The sequence below is a fragment of the Phoca vitulina genome, unplaced genomic scaffold, assembly GCF_004348235.1.
Source record: "Phoca vitulina isolate PV1807 unplaced genomic scaffold, GSC_HSeal_1.0 scaffold1, whole genome shotgun sequence".
Taxonomy (NCBI): Eukaryota; Metazoa; Chordata; class Mammalia; order Carnivora; family Phocidae; genus Phoca; species Phoca vitulina.
The window spans coordinates 53682951-53700840 of NW_022589704.1; the positions used below are offsets into that span (position 1 = coordinate 53682951).

At 37.0% G+C, this 17890-nt stretch overlaps 1 protein-coding gene across 1 annotated transcript in view; it reads left to right on the forward strand.

Annotated features, from left to right (window-relative positions):
* Positions 1 to 17890, forward strand: part of TTN (titin) — a 269983-nt gene that overhangs the window by 112234 nt on the left and 139859 nt on the right. The window contains exons 116-145 of the mRNA XM_032407124.1: positions 12 to 98; positions 334 to 414; positions 1438 to 1521; positions 1901 to 1984; positions 4207 to 4290; positions 4518 to 4598; positions 4744 to 4824; positions 4999 to 5076; positions 5337 to 5438; positions 5851 to 5958; positions 7804 to 7884; positions 8078 to 8155; positions 8387 to 8464; positions 8622 to 8705; positions 8997 to 9086; positions 9306 to 9389; positions 10343 to 10423; positions 10728 to 10943; positions 12405 to 12482; positions 12692 to 12766; positions 13171 to 13263; positions 14033 to 14110; positions 14307 to 14477; positions 14691 to 14774; positions 14946 to 15023; positions 15511 to 15594; positions 15852 to 15935; positions 16135 to 16215; positions 16425 to 16745; positions 17072 to 17155. Of these exons, the coding sequence (XP_032263015.1) occupies positions 12 to 98; positions 334 to 414; positions 1438 to 1521; positions 1901 to 1984; positions 4207 to 4290; positions 4518 to 4598; positions 4744 to 4824; positions 4999 to 5076; positions 5337 to 5438; positions 5851 to 5958; positions 7804 to 7884; positions 8078 to 8155; positions 8387 to 8464; positions 8622 to 8705; positions 8997 to 9086; positions 9306 to 9389; positions 10343 to 10423; positions 10728 to 10943; positions 12405 to 12482; positions 12692 to 12766; positions 13171 to 13263; positions 14033 to 14110; positions 14307 to 14477; positions 14691 to 14774; positions 14946 to 15023; positions 15511 to 15594; positions 15852 to 15935; positions 16135 to 16215; positions 16425 to 16745; positions 17072 to 17155 (2973 nt within the window). The remainder of the gene's footprint in view (positions 1 to 11; positions 99 to 333; positions 415 to 1437; positions 1522 to 1900; positions 1985 to 4206; positions 4291 to 4517; positions 4599 to 4743; positions 4825 to 4998; positions 5077 to 5336; positions 5439 to 5850; positions 5959 to 7803; positions 7885 to 8077; positions 8156 to 8386; positions 8465 to 8621; positions 8706 to 8996; positions 9087 to 9305; positions 9390 to 10342; positions 10424 to 10727; positions 10944 to 12404; positions 12483 to 12691; positions 12767 to 13170; positions 13264 to 14032; positions 14111 to 14306; positions 14478 to 14690; positions 14775 to 14945; positions 15024 to 15510; positions 15595 to 15851; positions 15936 to 16134; positions 16216 to 16424; positions 16746 to 17071; positions 17156 to 17890) is intronic.

The window sequence follows — 17890 nt, forward strand, 5'->3', positions numbered from 1 at the left end:
TCTCTTTAAAGTACCAGCTGTGCATACAAAGAAGATGGTTATTTCAGAAGAAAAGATGTTCCTTGCTTCTCACACAGAGGAGGAGGTGTCAGTCACAGGTATAATGCACATTTGAATTTGGGGGCTCAGATGGAAGGGCTTTAGATGAATTTTTATCTCTCTTCTTCATACCTAATTTGTGATTATGAAGGCATCTCTGTCTTCTTGTAGCTCTCTGTCGCCTTTTCATTGCACACTTGTCTCTGTTTTAATTTGGATTTCAATATTCTTTGTGAATTATAATTACCACCCATAATATGGCATACCAGTAATTAAAATGTACATTTTTTAAAGTCCCCGAGGTACAGAAGAAAACTGTTACTGAAGAGAAAATTCATGTTGCTGTTTCCAAAAAGATTGAGCCTCCACCTAAAGGTATTAGTCATTCCTTCTAAGTTTAAAATCTTTTAAAATTTCCATCGTAAGCCTCTGGATATGTTAATATTGAAGAATGGATTTGGTCCCACAGTCAGCAGACCTACAGCCACTAGGTACAATGGACCTTCCGGGGGGGGGGGGGGAAAGACCATGAGGAGCCCACAGGAGAGGGGAATGAAAATGAATGGAGGCTCTGGCCCCAGCTTCAGGAACCTTACAATCTGGTGACCAGCTACTTGGAAATAGAAATTTGATTTCCTGGAGCCAGCTTGTGCCCACTCACCAGAGCTGATGGTTAAGTTTGCAGGAATTTTGCTACCCAGTGTTCAACACCTCCGTGATTAAAAGTTGAGCTACATAAACTCACAATTAAACAAATTATATTAAAATCTATGATAATGGTCAAAACTCCTAACTTCCACTTTCACTGCATGTTATTATTCTCTCCGTTTCTGAGGTTGTTTACATCGATTGTGCCTACGTGGTGGAAGTCCTAGATTGCGGGGGCTACTGCGCATCATTCCCCACTCCACGACCATGATGTCTCGCTTGTTAGCCAGGGTGGGAGTATTTACACCACCACAGAAATTGGAAATCGGCAGCTGCTACAAGTTAGGGCTCCCCCTCCCCCACACACCCCACCCAAATTGTTAAACTTTTAGGATACAAAAAATATTTAAGATAATCTAATGCAATTGCTATAATGCAGTTGCCTGATAAATGTAGAGTTTCTAAAACTAGTGCCTGAGGCACTGGCCCCTCTAAGGAAGGACGGCTCCTACCTGTTCCTAGTAAAGTGCAGGCTCCAGCTGTTGAAGGTCAATAAGGACCACAACTTTTTCTAATCTGCCTTTCCTCCGGTTCCCTCGCCTCTTGCTTCTAACATGGCGTTTTCTTGCATTCATTTGGCATAAAGGAGACATGTCTACTCTTTATTTTAATTCTGTCCTGCAACAGCATATGCCTTGTTGTAAAAACACACGATTTCTCAAAAATGGCACTTTTTTTTTTTTTTTTAAGTCCCTGAGCCACCTAAGAAACCAGTCGAGGAAGAAGTGGTTGCTGTTCCCACTCCTAAAAAGGTGGAGCCCCCACCAGCCAAAGGTAGAATAACATTTTTGAAAAAAATTTCTTAGTGTCTGTCTTTTTGTATCTTTTTCTATGGGATCTGTGTATTAACAGAGTAGTATCTGTAAAGGATTTGTAATATTTTCTGTGTATGTGATCTCATTAGCTGTGGTAAGGTGTTATACAAGTATCAGTAACTTTAGACCATACTAACTGGGTATTTGTTTCATGGAATGTATGCAACGTCTCTATGGTATTGATTTATTTTGCATACATTTCTACCACAAGTAGAGCATGTTTAGTGACTTCCTAAATTCTTACACTCTTTCTGAGGATTTATGCTTTCGTGTCATCTTAAATGTCTCAGAAGGAAACTAGAATTCTCAACCTTGTTTCAACAATGTTATCTTTAAAGTTCCTGAAGTTCCCAAGAAACCTGTGCCAGAGGAGAAAAAGCCTGTTCCTGTACCCAAAAAGGAACCTGCCGCTCCCCCAAAAGGTACACCAGAACTGATCGGGGGCAACCCTTTGCCCCAAATGCCAGCCTTTTGCTTTATATGGTCTTCGTACACATACTATGCTGTCTTACAATTTTGCGTCTTTTAGATGTCCCTGGTGTTTTTCATTTGTTGGTCACCTTCCAAGCCTATACTCTTGACATACATTATTTACGACACGGAACAGTCCAAAGACACCACCAAAAGTGTTCTTAAAAGAAGTAACTATGTCAAACTGCTATCTTAAACTTTTACTATCTTTCCTCTGTTAGAGAAAGAAATCTTTGTGAAACTCATTTTCTACAGGCACGTTTCTGGGAAGAGTCTTTTCCCCCTCATTTATGTGATTTTTCTTAATAAAAAACACTTCCATGAGTTATGATGAGTTACAAAGAGTCACAACTGGAAAGCGTGACTTAACGAGATAAAGATGTATACACTGCTTCTGGTAACTGCCACTCTTCCAAAAAGTCAATAGCGGCAAGTCTAGAATAGTTGAAAACATTGATTTTTGACATTTACTTTGACCATGTTTCCTGACATTAACTGAATGTCAATATTTGCCATAAGTGTTGCAGTTATCTAATTAGCTAGTCGGGGACCTTTCATATACGTATGTTCGGATTCAATGTGCTAATCCTTTATTTTGGTTTTTGAATTTGGTTTGTTCCTTTTTGAGGGAGAGGGTTGGTGGTGTAAAAGACACTACTTTGGGGCGCCTGGGTGGCTCAGTCAGTTAAGTGGCTGCCTTCGGCTCAGGTCATGATCCTTATATGGGATCCTGTGATTGAGCCCCACATCCGGCTCCCTGCTCAGTGGAGAGCCTGCTTCTCCCTCTCCCTCTGCCTGCCGCTCTGTCTACTTGTGCTTTCTCTCTCTCTGTCAAATAAATAAAATCTTCAAAAAAAAAAAAAAAAAAAGACACTACTTTTGGATGCAATGAAGCCACAAACTGCATACCTCTGGTCTGTTACAGAGAGATTCAGTACGAATTCAGTATCATCCAATTTAGGAAAACCAGGCTTACTGAAATCATACATTTTAAATAGTGTTCCCATTTTGCCAGACTTCCCATTTTCCATTTTTTTCCTAAACCAAATCTGTTTCTCTCTTTCTCAAATTCTTGACTCTTTCAGAATTCTGGGTCTTATAAAAAAAATGATTCCTGACTATCTAATCATTAAAATACGATTTCTGATTATCTAATCATTAAAGTATGGTTATTTGAAAATAAGATACATTAAAAGGTCATGTTACTAAAACCAGGACTAATACCAAACGCACTTGTGCTGAGGGAGACACAGAGGCATGTCTCACCTACCATTAAAAACAAATATACATAGTAACATATATATGCATAAACAGCCACGTATAGATAATATATACAGACCCAAGTGTATATGTCTGTATAATTACATCAGGATATTACCAATGAAAGCACAGAGGTTCAAGAGTTCACAAAAACTGCTATCTTATTTAAAATGGAAACAATTATTGCCAGCAATGCATGCTGTTAAAATACATCTGCCAGTGAAAAATTCTATATAATCAACACTTAGAATAGATAAACTAAGCCATTGTAAACCTTTTTGGGTCAGAGATCCTGTTGAAAACTATGGAGCCTCTTAGAGAAAACCATGTATGCGTATACTCACAAAACTTCATACACAGAGCTCCCCAAAGTCATTGACACATGGATTCAGATTGAGAAGCCTGCTCTAGAATGAGTGTTTCCTGAGTTTTAAACACACTACAGTTACACCAAAAACAAAGTAAGAAGAGAAATGGGAAAAATGGTATCATATAGGTACAATTATTCTAAATATGTCTTAGTCTAAGATAGTCTTAGGTAAATTAAGTCCATTGTTATGATGGATTCCATTTCTTGACACAAAGCCTAACAAGACTTTGCTATATTCTATAACTACACTCTATATTGTTTGTGTAGTCACTAATTTGTTTTTATCAAAAGCATACCAATATGTAAGAATGAATTTTGTACATATCTTTTTGTGTATATGACTCATTTTTAATTGCCTGAATGCCTTAAATTGTGACATTTATTACATTGTGACCTTTTTAACATTATAGTTTTTCTGCATTATTTTGTCAATGCATAGAAACTCTATGACATTAATGAAATACTAAAGATTGGTGTATGTGCCTACGTCCATTCATAAGAGTGGCATCGGTTGAACTAATGTTCTGTTTTAAAAACTTTAAGCTCCAGAGGTGCCAAAGAAACCTGTTCCTGAAAAAAAGATACCTGTTCCTGTTGCAAAGAAAAAGGAAGCTCCACCACCTAAAGGTATAATGCCTTGCTTGGTAAAGAAGCCCGATTTTTATGTCTTGAGTACAAAACACTTTTGTGTTTAATTATCTGTTGAATTAGTTTAATTCAAAATGAGTGTTTTATGGTGTGAGTAATAATTCAACAGAAGTGTCTGTCCACCTGCCTACTTTCTTACAAAATAGCTGTAAATGAGCTGCTTTGGAAAATACAAAGTTATTTCTAAAAATTAATGTCTTTTCAAGTTCCTGAAGTACAGAAGAGGGTTGTCACAGAAGAAAAAATCACCATTGTTACTCAAAGAGAGGAATCTCCACCACCAGCAGGTACTTAATTCCATCTTCATAAATAACTTTGTCTTTCCTTCAAACTTCTTTAATTGCATGCCTTCTTTAATGGGCATGCCAATTCTGTGTTGCTCTTTTTATTTTGACTTTCTGAGAATCTTAAAATCAAATGCTATTCTTTAAGTGCCAGAAATACCGAAGAAGAAAGTTCCTGAAGAAAAAAGACCTGTTCCTCAAAAAGAGGAAGAAGCTCCACCACCAAAAGGTATTGTCTCTCTGTCTTTCCAAGAACCATCTTTATATAACATCATGTAAGAAGGCAAATGGTGGTTTTGGTGGTTTTGTGATATGAATACATTGTGGGTATATATCTGTGTTTGGGGTTGGGCTTCAGTGAGATAACTCTGAAGTTCTAAAAATGCATATTTCTAAATGCCAGTTCTACATAAGAAACCAGTCCCTGAAGAGAAAGTTCCTGTACCAGTTCCGGTCGCTAAGAAAGCTCCTCCTCCCCGAGGTAGGATTTGTCTCAGACCTCTGACGAAAATCTTGTTGCCTGTGAATTCTCGCTTCGTTCTATCCGGTGTCTTCTTGTATGACCCTCCGTCTCTCTTCTGACAGAATGTGCGTGTGTGTGTATCCTCATGATGTTTGTTGCATAATTCGTTTTCCCATTTTGTTAGAGTGGCGTACTGTGCATTTCTTCCCCAAACTCTTAGGGAAAGAGGATTGTTAAGATTCTTGATTTTTACACTTCAACTTAATGCTTTTTTAAAGCCGAAGTTTCTAAGAAAACTGTGGTAGAAGAAAAAAGATTCGCTGCCGAAGAAAGACTATCTGTTGCAGTTCCTCAAACAGTGGAAGTCATGCGACACGAAGGTATATAATCAGAAGTGAGGGGAGAAATGGGTGTGCGTGTTTCCTCAAAGTCTTTCTTTCCAGATGTGACTGTTTACCTTATAAGTTGTCCTCATCAGTGTCTACTTGCCGTAGCCTTCTGAGACTGAGTCTTTTGTGTCTGCAGTGGTCTTAAATCATTTCAAGACAGTGAATGAGGTGCTGAAAATGTGATAATTGTTAACGTGGCCACAACTGGACATTATTTGAATATTCTTCTCAGTCTTGGGCTGTACTGTCCCCTTATCTTAAATCAGCTCTCTCTTCCATGTAATGAGGAAGCACTACTCAGCAGTTACAAGAACCATTATCCAGCTGTAGGGAACACATGGCTATTACCAGTATTTCAGGAGGCTGAGTTTAAATTAAATATTATCTTTTAAAATATTCACAGAGGAGGAGTGGAGTTATTCAGAAGAAGAGGAAAGAGTATCCGTTTCAGTTTATAGAGAAGAGGAAAGAGAGGAGGAGGAAGAGAAAGTGGAGGTTACAGAATATGAAGGTAAACAACGCCAATGAGCTGGAGGTGATCTGGAGTCTTGATGAGCTGTTTTCTTTCACAGATTGTTTATCAGATTAATGAAAGTGGACACAAATTCGTGAATAGCCAAGGGCCTCATTAGATGTATCTTTTGATCAAAACACAAGATTCAGGAACATTACTTAGAGTAAAAATCCAATGTATTGTTTGTCTATCCTCTCTTACTTGGCTCTAAGGGGGGAGTGGGGGGAGGCCTCATATTTACAGGTAATTAGTGGTGCAGGTATCTCCATCTACATTTATCCTTTCAGTAGACAGGACTTGGTTTCAGCATGGTGGGCCAGCATAAACATCACCTGGTAGTCTAATGTCTAAAACATGGGTAACATAAAGCAGTGTTGACAGCACAACTCACTAATGTGTCCTGACTCAGTTTTTAAATGAATAAGAAATTGTATTACCTTATTACATTCCAGAAATCAAGGCCATGTTTGAGAGTGAAGCACTGAACACATAGGTCTTTCTTATATTTCATGTATGGAGAAAACAATTATGTAATATCTTTGATTGAATTAGCTTGTTGTTTAGACGTTCCTATACCTATAATGCTAGTTCTCTATAGTTTCTTAAGGATTGAACAATGAGCTTTATTTCAGTCCTTTGCAATGAATTAAGATACCACTAGGTTTACTGCTGAAGTCCAGCACTCTGGCTAAAGCTATATATCTGAAAGAACTTTCCTAAGAAAGTTCTAATGTAGCTCTGCTTCAAAGAAAAATCAGTAAGTTCTATAACAAATTAACTCTCTTCCTAAAAAAAAATGAATAGACTCCTATATGTAGATGCCCTTGAGTGCATTTCTGACTAATAAAAGGTGCCCCACTTCTTCTCCATGTGGAAGAAAATTCCATGTGAAATCCCAATGTGCAGCCTTAATGGAATGGCTTGGAACAGGGCAAGATGGGACATGACTGCCAAGAGGAAGCCCACTGGTTCTGTTGTGCTTCCTGGGAAAGGCCAAGGTGTTGGGCATAAGTCAGGAATCTGATAGATCAAAGAGGGTCCCATCCCTTCTAGACATATTTGGGAAACCAAACATAACATGTACACAAGGAAAGTTCTCATTGCATGGATCTGATTTCAATTTTTGACAGTATGCATTATAAATCTTTCAGTATTATAGCTAAAAGGAGAGAGATTCTATGATACTCTTTGTTTTCATTAAGTCTAGATCTAGGGAAAAGTTGGGTAGCCTGTTAAGTTTACTTCTAGTGTAAAGAGATATGTCTACAACTAGATCTTCCTATTCTGTAATTAACTTTATACACACAGGCTCAAAAACCATATGAAGACACCTGTCTCTTCTACCATACTTGGCCCCACAAAACTAGAAAAAAAAAAAAAAGCTTGTTTCCAAGTCCTCAGTAGGTTTTTCACATGTAATACAGGTCTTTTCTTTTTTATCATCCAATTTATGTTTCCTCAAGTGTATGTTTCTGCCCTGAAGCCTTCAAATCTAGAGTGCTCTGTTATTTTTGAAATTTATCTTCAAATGCTTGTTATTAATTTAGCCACTAGGATTGTTTTTATATCTTGTACTTGTCCTGTTCTTCCTGCGAATATAAGCATTATTATCTTTATGATACACTTGAAAATTAAATTACTGAAACTTATTTCCCAATTTCTTTATTAAGGCGTCCACTTTGATTAAAATGCACTTTTTGGGGGGCTTTAGACGGGAACAGTCGGGGATTTGGCAAGTGTAAAACTTTTTATTATTTTAATTACTTTTTGAAGTAATAAATCACAGCTGAAATTAAACATGAAAAACACTACAACTTTTCTTTAAAACTGATGTCTTTAAAGTGATGGAAGAGCCTGAGGAATACGTTGTAGAAGAAAAGATGCACTTTATCTCTAAGAGAGTTGAAGCCGAACCAGCAGAAGGTATACCAACCCTTAAATTAATTTTAGCCCTATTTGTGTTTGGCTTGTCCCATTCTTTATCTTCTCTTGCAGTCAGTCTATCACTTGTATTGCCTATATTGATAACTATCGTGTCTAAGTAAACAGATTGCTTACATTTTTATTGAAAAGAAATCGGGGCATTTCTACAAGTGTATTTTATCATCTTTTCAAGTGGTTGAGAAGCATGAGAAGAAGATTGTACTGAAACCGAAAATTCCTGCTAAAATAGAGGAGCCCCCACCAGCTAAAGGTACAGTTCTCGCTCAGAGAAATATGGTACCCTTTGTCTTAATGGCTGTGTCAATGCCCTCCATTTGCGTGCTGCCTGAGTTTTGTCAGCACCGATGTATAGACATTTTTGCTGAATAGAGTCATTAATGTTTGTGTGTATGTATGATCTTTTCAAAAAGTGAATTCTAAGCCCCAAATGTCACTTCCTCTGTAATGCAAACTAATATTCTTCAACCTAATCTTTCTAAAGTTCCTGAAGCACCTAAGAAACCTGTGCCAGAAAAGAAAGTCCCTGCCGCGGTTCCCAAAAAGGAAAAGGTGCCACCAGGTATCCTGGGCTTTACTTTATTCTTGAACAGTGTCTTTCTTTTTCATCTTAAATTGGTCCATTCTTCAAATTTTTATAATGTTAACAAGAAAATAGTGCCTGTGGTTAACACTTTTTCATCTTGTGTGCCTGACCGTGTTGCCTGATCTATTTTAAGTGCCAGAAGAGCCAAAGAAGCCAGTCCCAGAAAAAAGGGTGCCTCCAAAAGTGGCTAAGAAAGAAGAACCTCCCCCCACCAAAGGTAAATGAAGCCCTCCAGCACGAAAACCAAAAACATGTCTTGTCTTTCATCCTCTCGCTGCTGTCCTTGGGTCACACCTTTTATATGGAGGTTACTGGAGTATGTTGGAGGCTGTGGTGTATCACTGCCTTATCTATGGGTGGAGTCTTACTTGTTGTGAAGTTTATTGGTGTGTATGTTGTGAATTGCCGTAGTCCAAAATCACAGTACTTTCGGGCCAATACCTGCCCCCCCCCCAAAAAAATCCACTTTAAGTAACTTAACTCCCTAATCCTAAAATTACCTTTCAAGTGACTGAGAGGCACATGCAAATTACCCAAGAAGAAAAAGTTCACATTGCTGTAACTAAAAAAGAGGAGCCTCCAAGAGCAAGAGATACATGTGACCTTTCAATACACGGACTATTGTACTTACCCTCTTCTCTTTACCAAATGCACTGCTTATGGGTGTTTGTTGTTGTTGTTTTCGTTGCTATAGTTGTTTTTTTATGTTTTAAATAATGAAAATGTCAAGTCCTTTATGTTTGAGTTACTATTATATGACTGCCTTTCATGGTCTGAGTGACGATAACAGTTCTTAAAGTGAAATCTGTCTTTAAAGTGCCCGAGGAACCCAAGAGAGCTGTTCCAGAAGAAAAAATTCCAAAACTCAAACCTAGGAGAGAGGAGGAACCACCAGCAAAAGGTATACTAACGTTTTCAAAAATCAATATAAGCATGTATGTATTAAAACTAATCTAGTGGAGGGGCGCCTGGGTGGCTCAGTCGTTAAGCGTTTGCCTTCAGCTCAGGTCATGATCCCAGGGTCCTGGGATCAAGTCCCACATCAGGCTCCCTGCTCGGCAGGAAGCCTGCTTCTCCCTCTCCCACTCCCCCTGCTTGTGTTCCCTCTCTCGCTGTCTCTCTCTCTGTCAAATGAATAAATAAAATCTAAAAAAAAAAAAAAAAAATCCTTAAAAAACTAATCTAGCGGAATTGGGATCTTTAGAGAAAATAATTTAAATACATTATAAAATAAGTAATATGCACGTGCTATTTCATATCACTTCAAAGCTCAACATTTCAGATGCCAGAAAGTACTCTCTCTTCTTTCTTTTGCACAAAAGTGTGAAGCTCCCCCAAATGTGTACTTTCCCTTAAAATGTACTTGTCTTCTAATACATTATGTCTGTATACTAAACTCACCGCCCAAAGGATTGTTTTGTGTGGTAATCTTTGATAAAATTTAAAATTTTTTAAATCCTGAGTTTTCTGCACTGTGCCAATGGAGCTTCTTGAAAATACTTTAGAATTCAGATGAAGACACTATTTATGGAACTCAGGTGTCTGTCCAATGCTTGTTTGATAGTCACTGTTGCTACTGTCTGGTTGTCTTTTTGAGCTCTCTTATAAATACTACTTGATCTTCCTAAAGTTATTCAGTATCTTTGAAGCACTAAGCAGAAAAAAGCATTCCTCTGTATATTAGACCATGTTTATTTCCAAGTCTATTGCTTTTTCTTGCCATGTAAATGAGAAATGTGAATGATGGGCATGGTGATGGTTGTCTTTGTCTGTGGATTGTTCATACACAGTATCTCTTAACACGTATATATTCAAGATCTCATAATTCACTTTTAATAATTACTCTTTTTAAAGTCACTGAATTCAGAAAAAGAGCTGTTAAAGAAGAAAAGGTATCCATTGAAGTTCCAAAAAGAGAAGCTCCTCCCGTGAAAGGTATATTGTGATTTCACTAAGTATTAAACTGAAGCATGAAACTACACAGCTCTTTGCCTGTTACTTCCTAATTTGACTGCCACCCTTTATTGGCTTATTGTTGACTAAAGGCAGGAAATCTAACATTTGAAATCATAAATAGCGAATTGTACACTCTGTAATACCTTGACCGGGAAAAGACATTCAGGTTCTCCCATAACCAGTGCATGAATCCATCACATAAGAATGAAATCAAAGTGCATTGGCACTATCACCCCTAAATGAGCTTCAAGTAAAATCCTGCCTGTTGTCAATATTATTCTAGAAGTAACTGTAACTGAAGAGAAAGAATGGTCTTACACCCGGGAAGAAGAAATTGTTTCAGTAGAACGGGAAGAGGAATATGACGACTATGAGGAATATGACTATAAAGAATTTGAGGAGTATGAACCAACAGAAGAATATGACCAATATGAAGAATATGAGGAACGTGAATTTGAACATTATGAAGAGTTTAAAGAGCATGAAGAATATGTCACAGGTATGAGAAAAATGCAAACCTGCAATCACCTTAAATACATGCAGATTCCATTAGAGCAGGATAAAAATTTGGATGCCCGAAGAAATTTGGAAAGAACTTTATTTCATTTGACAAATTCAGAATTTTTTTTCTTAGATAACTTCCAGAAAAAAAGTTTCTATGAATCTTAAGGTTCCTATTAGACCTTGGTTCTGGGAATAATCTATTTCCTCCCTCATTTTTGCTTATACACAAAATAGCAAATGTCCCAAAGTTCCTTTCTCAAAGGGTTACGAGGGCGCCTGGGTGGCTCAGTCGTTAAGCGTCTGCCTTTGGCTCAGGTCATGATCCCAGGGTCTTGGGATCGAGTCCCACATCGGGCTCCCTGCTCGGCGGGAAGCCTGCTTCTCCCTCTCCCACTCCCCCTGCTTGTGTTCCCTCTCTCGCTATCTCTCTCTGTCAAATAAATAAATAAAATCTTTAAAAAAAAAAAAAATTAAAAAAAAAAAAAGGGTTACGAGTTTATCTGCAAGTGCCCATGATCATTCCAAAACATGGAATGTCTGAACATCTCTTAAAGTTTGTTATTATCAAGCACCATAGAAAAATACACTCCCTCAGGGTTCCCATCATGAAAACTTGACAAAGACTGCTTCCAAAGTAAAGACAGAGAAGAAGGCTAACGAAAGCAGTTATGTTATATCTAATGACAATCAGATTTGTAGGTGTATAATTTCGGTTCCACACGATTCATTTATTTTACTCAATAAGTTCCTACTGGAATTTTGAAATGAAGCAATATTATTTCACTTCCCCAATTTCTGATGTTTCATAGCTTCACTTTGAGAACATTCTATGTGGTTGTACAGATAGCATTAAAAAACAATATTATGTACAAGGAATAGCACAGAGGACCATAGGGAAAGGGAGGGAAAACTGAATGGGACAAAATCAGAGAGGGAGACAAACCATGAGAGACTCTGGACTCTGGGAAACAAACTGAGGGTTCTAGAAGGGAGGGGGTGGGGGGATGGGGTAACCAGGTGATGGGTATTAGCGAGGGCACGTGTTGTGATGAGCACTGGGTGTTATATGCAACTAATGAATCGTTGAACACTACATCAAAAACTAATGATGTACTGTATGCTGGCTAATTGAACACAATAATAAAAATAATAAAATTAAAAAATAATAAAACCCAGTATTATATAGAAAGAAGTTTTAACCATGATTTTTTCTACCTGAAGTGAAATGAGACTGTTAATATGTGGGAGAGAGTTACAATGACCTCATTGAAGCAAAAAGCCAGGAGGAAAGGGCACTGTCAGCTTGTTTAGGGCTTATTCTACTCGGACCTGTAATTCTCACTCACCTTTAGAGGCTATGACTACACTGTAGATAAAAGATATATAAATAAATAACATTTTTTATTTATGTTCCAAAGTCTAACATTAAATACCCTTAATGTACTTTTTTTTAAAGAACCCAAGAAGCTTCTCCCAGTAAAGCCTGTCCAAGAAGAACTGGTTCCCACAAAGCCAAAGGCCCCACCAACTAAAGGTAGAGTGAGCAAGACATTATGAGTTCTGAGAGACCCGTGTTCCCTACATGTCTGTCATGCTATAAACACATGTTGAAGTGACGGTGCACAAATCGTGTGTGTGTTTGGGAATGTTGTGTTGTACATTGTATTTCTTAACTTTTTGTTCTTACTACTCTTAAGACACCTGGCTCAGGTTTTTAAATCTGTAAATGTTGATATTTTAAAGTGCTGAAGAAAGCAGTTCCTGAAGAAAAAGTCCCAGTGCCCATTCCCAAGAAACTCAAACCTCCACCACCCAAAGGTACATTGCAGAGTGATAACTACGAGAAACATCTTTGTTACTCATGTTCTATAAACATGTCTTTCTAACCTTGTCTGCTGTTTTTTTTATTATGTTATATTAATCACCATACATTACATCATTAGTTTTTGATGTAGTGTTCCATGATTCATTGTTTGTGTATAACACCCAGTGCTCCGTGCAGAACGTGCCCTCTTTAATACCCATCACCAAGCTAACCCATCCCCCCACCCCCTCCCCTCTAGAACTCTCACTTTGTTTCTCAGAGTCCATAGTCTCTCATGTTTTTTGTTTTTTACTGAATGTATTGTGGTCCTGATTCTTACATTTCAGTTGTGTATTTTTATGTATATGGTATTTGTGTGGTTGGTTTTAATGCTCTTCAATAATTAATATCTTTAAAGTGCCTGAAGAATCAAAGAAAGTTGCTGAGGAAAAAATACACATTTCAATTACCAAACGTGAAAAAGAGCAGGTGGCTGAGCCAGCTGTTAAAGGTATAATAATTTCCTTCCAAAATCGTGGTCTTTTATAATGTCTCTTTTAAAATTAAGGTAGCTGTGTTTGCTTTGTTTCATTGTTATATATGTCTTTGAAGTTAGTCCTTAGGATTTATTGGACATAAAAATCTGTCAACATAGGATAAGAAGGTAATGCTATCTTTAAAAGAAAAAGTTATTTTGAAATATATCCATAGCTTATTATGTAACAGCTGTGGTTATATATATATATATATATATAAAATAGAATGCTTGGATTTAAAATCAGTGACCATTTGGCACATTCCTGGCTTATTTAAATTCATGTACTGATATAACAATGTTGACCCCAGTTCAACAACTGTTTATTCATTCCAAAGTTTTTTAAAGGCTACAAAAAAAATCTAACTTGGTGGCTAGTCATTTTTTTTTCTAACTATGAAGAAACATCTCTGCCCTTTCAGAAAATATACTTATCCAGAAGGAAATTTAGCTTTCAGTAAAGGATATTTCCTACAAGCTGAGATACCTGAACACTAAACATCATTTCACATTTGGGCTCTGCTACTTCAAACTTACTTGTGTATATTTGTATATTTTTATCCCAGTGAGGTTCAGAATCATTTTCATGGAGCATATAAAGTTTTTTTTTATAAATGAACAGTTGTATGTCTATCATACGAGAGGCACTTGCAAAATTATTCTGTCTGCTTAAAGTATGACAAAGCAAGCATTGCCTGGGTGGCCTGTTTCTGACAATAAAATACCCTTATACTTAAATTTCAAGTGCCTGTGAAGCCCAAGAGAGTTGTCACAGAAGAAAAAGTACTTGTTCCTAAAAAAGAAGTAACAGCACCTGTTAGAGGTACCTAATACCACTCTTTTTAATGTGTTGTTTGTCTTCTTTGCTGTAAAATTCATGTTCAGTTCTATGTGTGAAGTTCTTCTCTGGGAAAGATAAAGCCTGTTATTTCTTCTGTTACAAATGGCTGTGTTCCTACTGTGTCTTAATTTCATTGAGTCATTGGTAAATGTCAAACCTAAAGATAATCTCTTTAAAGTGCCAGAAGTACCAAAAAGACGAGAACAGGAAGAGATTGTCTTTGAAGAGGAAGTTGTAACCCAAGTAGAGGAATATTTTGAAAAAGAAGAAGCAGAAGAAGAAGAGTACATTCATGAAGAAGAAGAACTCATAACTGAAGAAGAAGTTGTACCAGTGATACCAGTCAAAGGTAGATTATATCTCCTACAAAGAGATACATAGCAGCATCTTTAGAGACCGGGTGTCTAATTTGGTCAGATTCTGGGGTGTATTAGCACCAACGACCAATTCTGCTTATTTTAGAAACAGACACTTTTGATGCTGAAGTATGATTTCTGCCATTGCCTTTCACATTTTATATCTTGTATGCAACATTCCAAAATTCTTAATAATATCTTTAAAGTGCCCGAAATACCCAAGAAACCTGTACCAGAAGAGAAGAAACCTGTTCCTGTTCCCAAAAAGAAGGAAGCCCCGCCAGCAAAAGGTATAACCACCATTCATAACGTAGGCCTTAATCTGCATAGAAATCGTTAGCTATCTTCTGAGTTCACAACCTTGTGTGTGTTGCTTTCTGTTGTTAGAGATGTTAATTGTGCTTTATAAAGATGTGTTGTTACTAGTAGTTAGAACTTACCAATAAACAATATCTTTAAAGTGCCTGAGATTCCTAAGAAGCCAGAGGAGAAAGTGCCTGTGCCCATTCCTAAAAAAGAGAAGCCTCCACCAGCTAAAGGTACATCTCTTTATAATCCATCAGTGGGATAATGTGATAATTTACTCATGTAGTAGAACTTGACAAGCTGTATCACTGCTTTCCCCATGACAATATTAACAAGACAGGGACCACCCAACTGGCTATAGGAAGAGTTTGCCATGTATTCATCTCTGAATTTTGCCATGGAAGCATGTTGATGCTGAGTGCTTGGCTCTTCCTCTTTAGTGGAAAGTTCTTAAAGTAAATTCTTATTATAATACCAAAATGGACAAAATCACCATTTCCCAGGCATTGTATGTTGTCTTTATCACCGGTCTATGTTTTCTCAGTGTTCTCTATTTAAATTTTTGTGCATCTCCTGGCCTTTGTTTCATGGCTATTATTCTTATCAATCTTAAAGAGTAAAATTGTATGATGCTTCAATAAAGTCTTAAAATTGCTGGATATCTTATCTAAAATTGCTGGGTGAAAAATCTGACACTAATCCTACTTGATATCTTTAAAGTTCCTGAAGTGCCCAAGAAACCTGTACCGGAGGAGAAAGTACCAGTACCGGTTCCTAAAAAGGTGGAAGCTCCACCTGCCAAAGGTACATGAACTCGCAGAAACTTTTTTACTTCACATTTGCATATAAGGAAAAATTAACTGGTTCAATTCTGTGTTCTTTGGGGATGCACCTCTTTAATGTTGCTTTATGGAAAAGAAAAGATTTTATTTTAAAGATAAAATGCTTCTTGAAATACCTTGGTCATACTTTTAGTACCATATCTTAATCTTTTTTAGACTATTCTTAACCTCAAAATTTTATGTTGTGTAACATTTTTTTTCTAAATAATTTCTTTAAAGTGCCAGAAGTGCCCAAGAAGCCTGTGCCTGAGAAGAAGGTGCCAGTTCCTGTTCCTAAGAAGGTAGAGCCTCCACCTGCAAAAGGTACATTACTTCATCATTTAAGTACATGAAAAAAAAAAAAACCCTTCCACTTATATATGTCCATATGCAAATTCCCCCATAACATTTAAAATTTGTTTAAAAATTTGTCTTACTACAAATATTAGGTGATTGTTTTCACATATATTGCTCTAAGACATATAAAAGAACACATTCTTAAAGACAAATAATATTTTTAAAGTGCCAGAGGTGCCCAAGAAGATCATCCCAGAGGAAAAGCCAATACCTGTTCCGAAAAAAGTGGAAGCTCCACCACCCAAAGGTACATTAATCTCAAACAGAACCAGGGCAAAAAGGAAAACTAACCGGTATTATTCAGCCTTGTTAATTACAATTAATGCTTCATGACCTTGAATCTGATGACAATTGATGCCTCTATGATCACAGAATATTTGCTTTTCATGTTGTCTCATTGTCATGAATAGTGTACATACAAGTGACACTTGTACAATTGAATAAATATCTTTAAAGTGCCAAAGAAACGTGAGCCAGTTCCAGTTCCTGTAGCTCTACCTCAGGAAGAAGAAGTTCCATTTGAAGAAGAAATTGCTCCTGAAGAGGAAGTCCTCCCTGAGGAAGAGGAATTTCTACCTGAGGAAGAAGAAGTTGCTCCTGAGGAAGAAGAAGTTGCTCCTGAGGAGGAAGAAGTTGCTCCTGAGGAGGAAGAAGTTGCTCCTGAGGAGGAAGAAGTTGCTCCTGAGGAGGAAGAATTTATACCTGAGGAAGAAGTTGAACCTGAAGAAGAGGAAGTTCTTCCAGAAATTAAACCTAAGGTGGAAGTACCTGCACGAGGTATAGCAACTCTTCTTAGAGTCCAGGCCTCTTTTGTGTTGAATTCTGCCTTTCCATCTTTTTTTATTCATCTCCAGCTTTATCTATAATACTTCACTCTTTATGTTGTCTAACATCTAAATCTTAGAAAGCATTCCAGACATGTGTGCTTTCATTATTGTGTCTATCGTGTGTGTCTGTCTCTTGGAAATGATTTGAATGTCTTTTCAAATTTAATGATATGAAATGTTATTTAGTTGTTTATGGTCTTATTCTCATTTGTCTTTTTGTGATATATATAATACTGTGCTTGTGATTTTTAATGTCTTAAAATGAATGTTTTTAAGTGCCTGAAGTGCCAAAGAAACCTGTACCTCAGAAGAAAGTCCCTGTTCCTGCTCCTAAAAAAGTGGAACCTCCACCACCCAAAGGTATACCTCCCCAAAGTGAATACACATTCTTCATCCATAGCTTCACCAGAAAATTACGGTGGAATTGGGGTTTAGGAAAAGTTGTATTTATAAAATAGATAGTCACATTTTTCTTTCTAAAAATGTTCAGGAACACTGATTTCCACTTTTCATTGGATGCAAAGCAGCATTCAAGAACAAAGATAAAAGGATTGTCCCCAAAACTGCCACAGAAGTTCTACCTAGTGGCCTGTCATTTCATATAGATATTCTGCAAAGCTAAATTATCTACACAAAAAGATACCTGAAAAATATAATGAATAAATTTTCCTAAATTTCATCCTTCAACAATTTATATGAATTGCTTTTATAACACCAGGATGAAATGAAAAAATGATTGAAGTATTTATCAAAACACTGAATAATAGCTTACGTCTTCTGATACATACATATAAATGGCAGCCCAGCAGGTTTTGATTTTAGCCTTGGCTTTGTTCCTTGCTGTATTATTCTGAGCAAGTTTTTTAACCAATCTGAGCTTCAGGTTTGTCTCCTATAAAATGGGGAGACTGATATAAGTCCTAGTGGGCTCAGATATTGTTGTGAGGATAAAATAAAGTTAAGATATGTGGAAGTGTTCTATCACTGAATGAATTATCCAGATCAGTTCATAGTACAGAATGAAGTCCATATATTTATACCTTAAAGCTCATTATTTTCTGCCAAAGGTCATGATATCACTACTTAAACGTAACA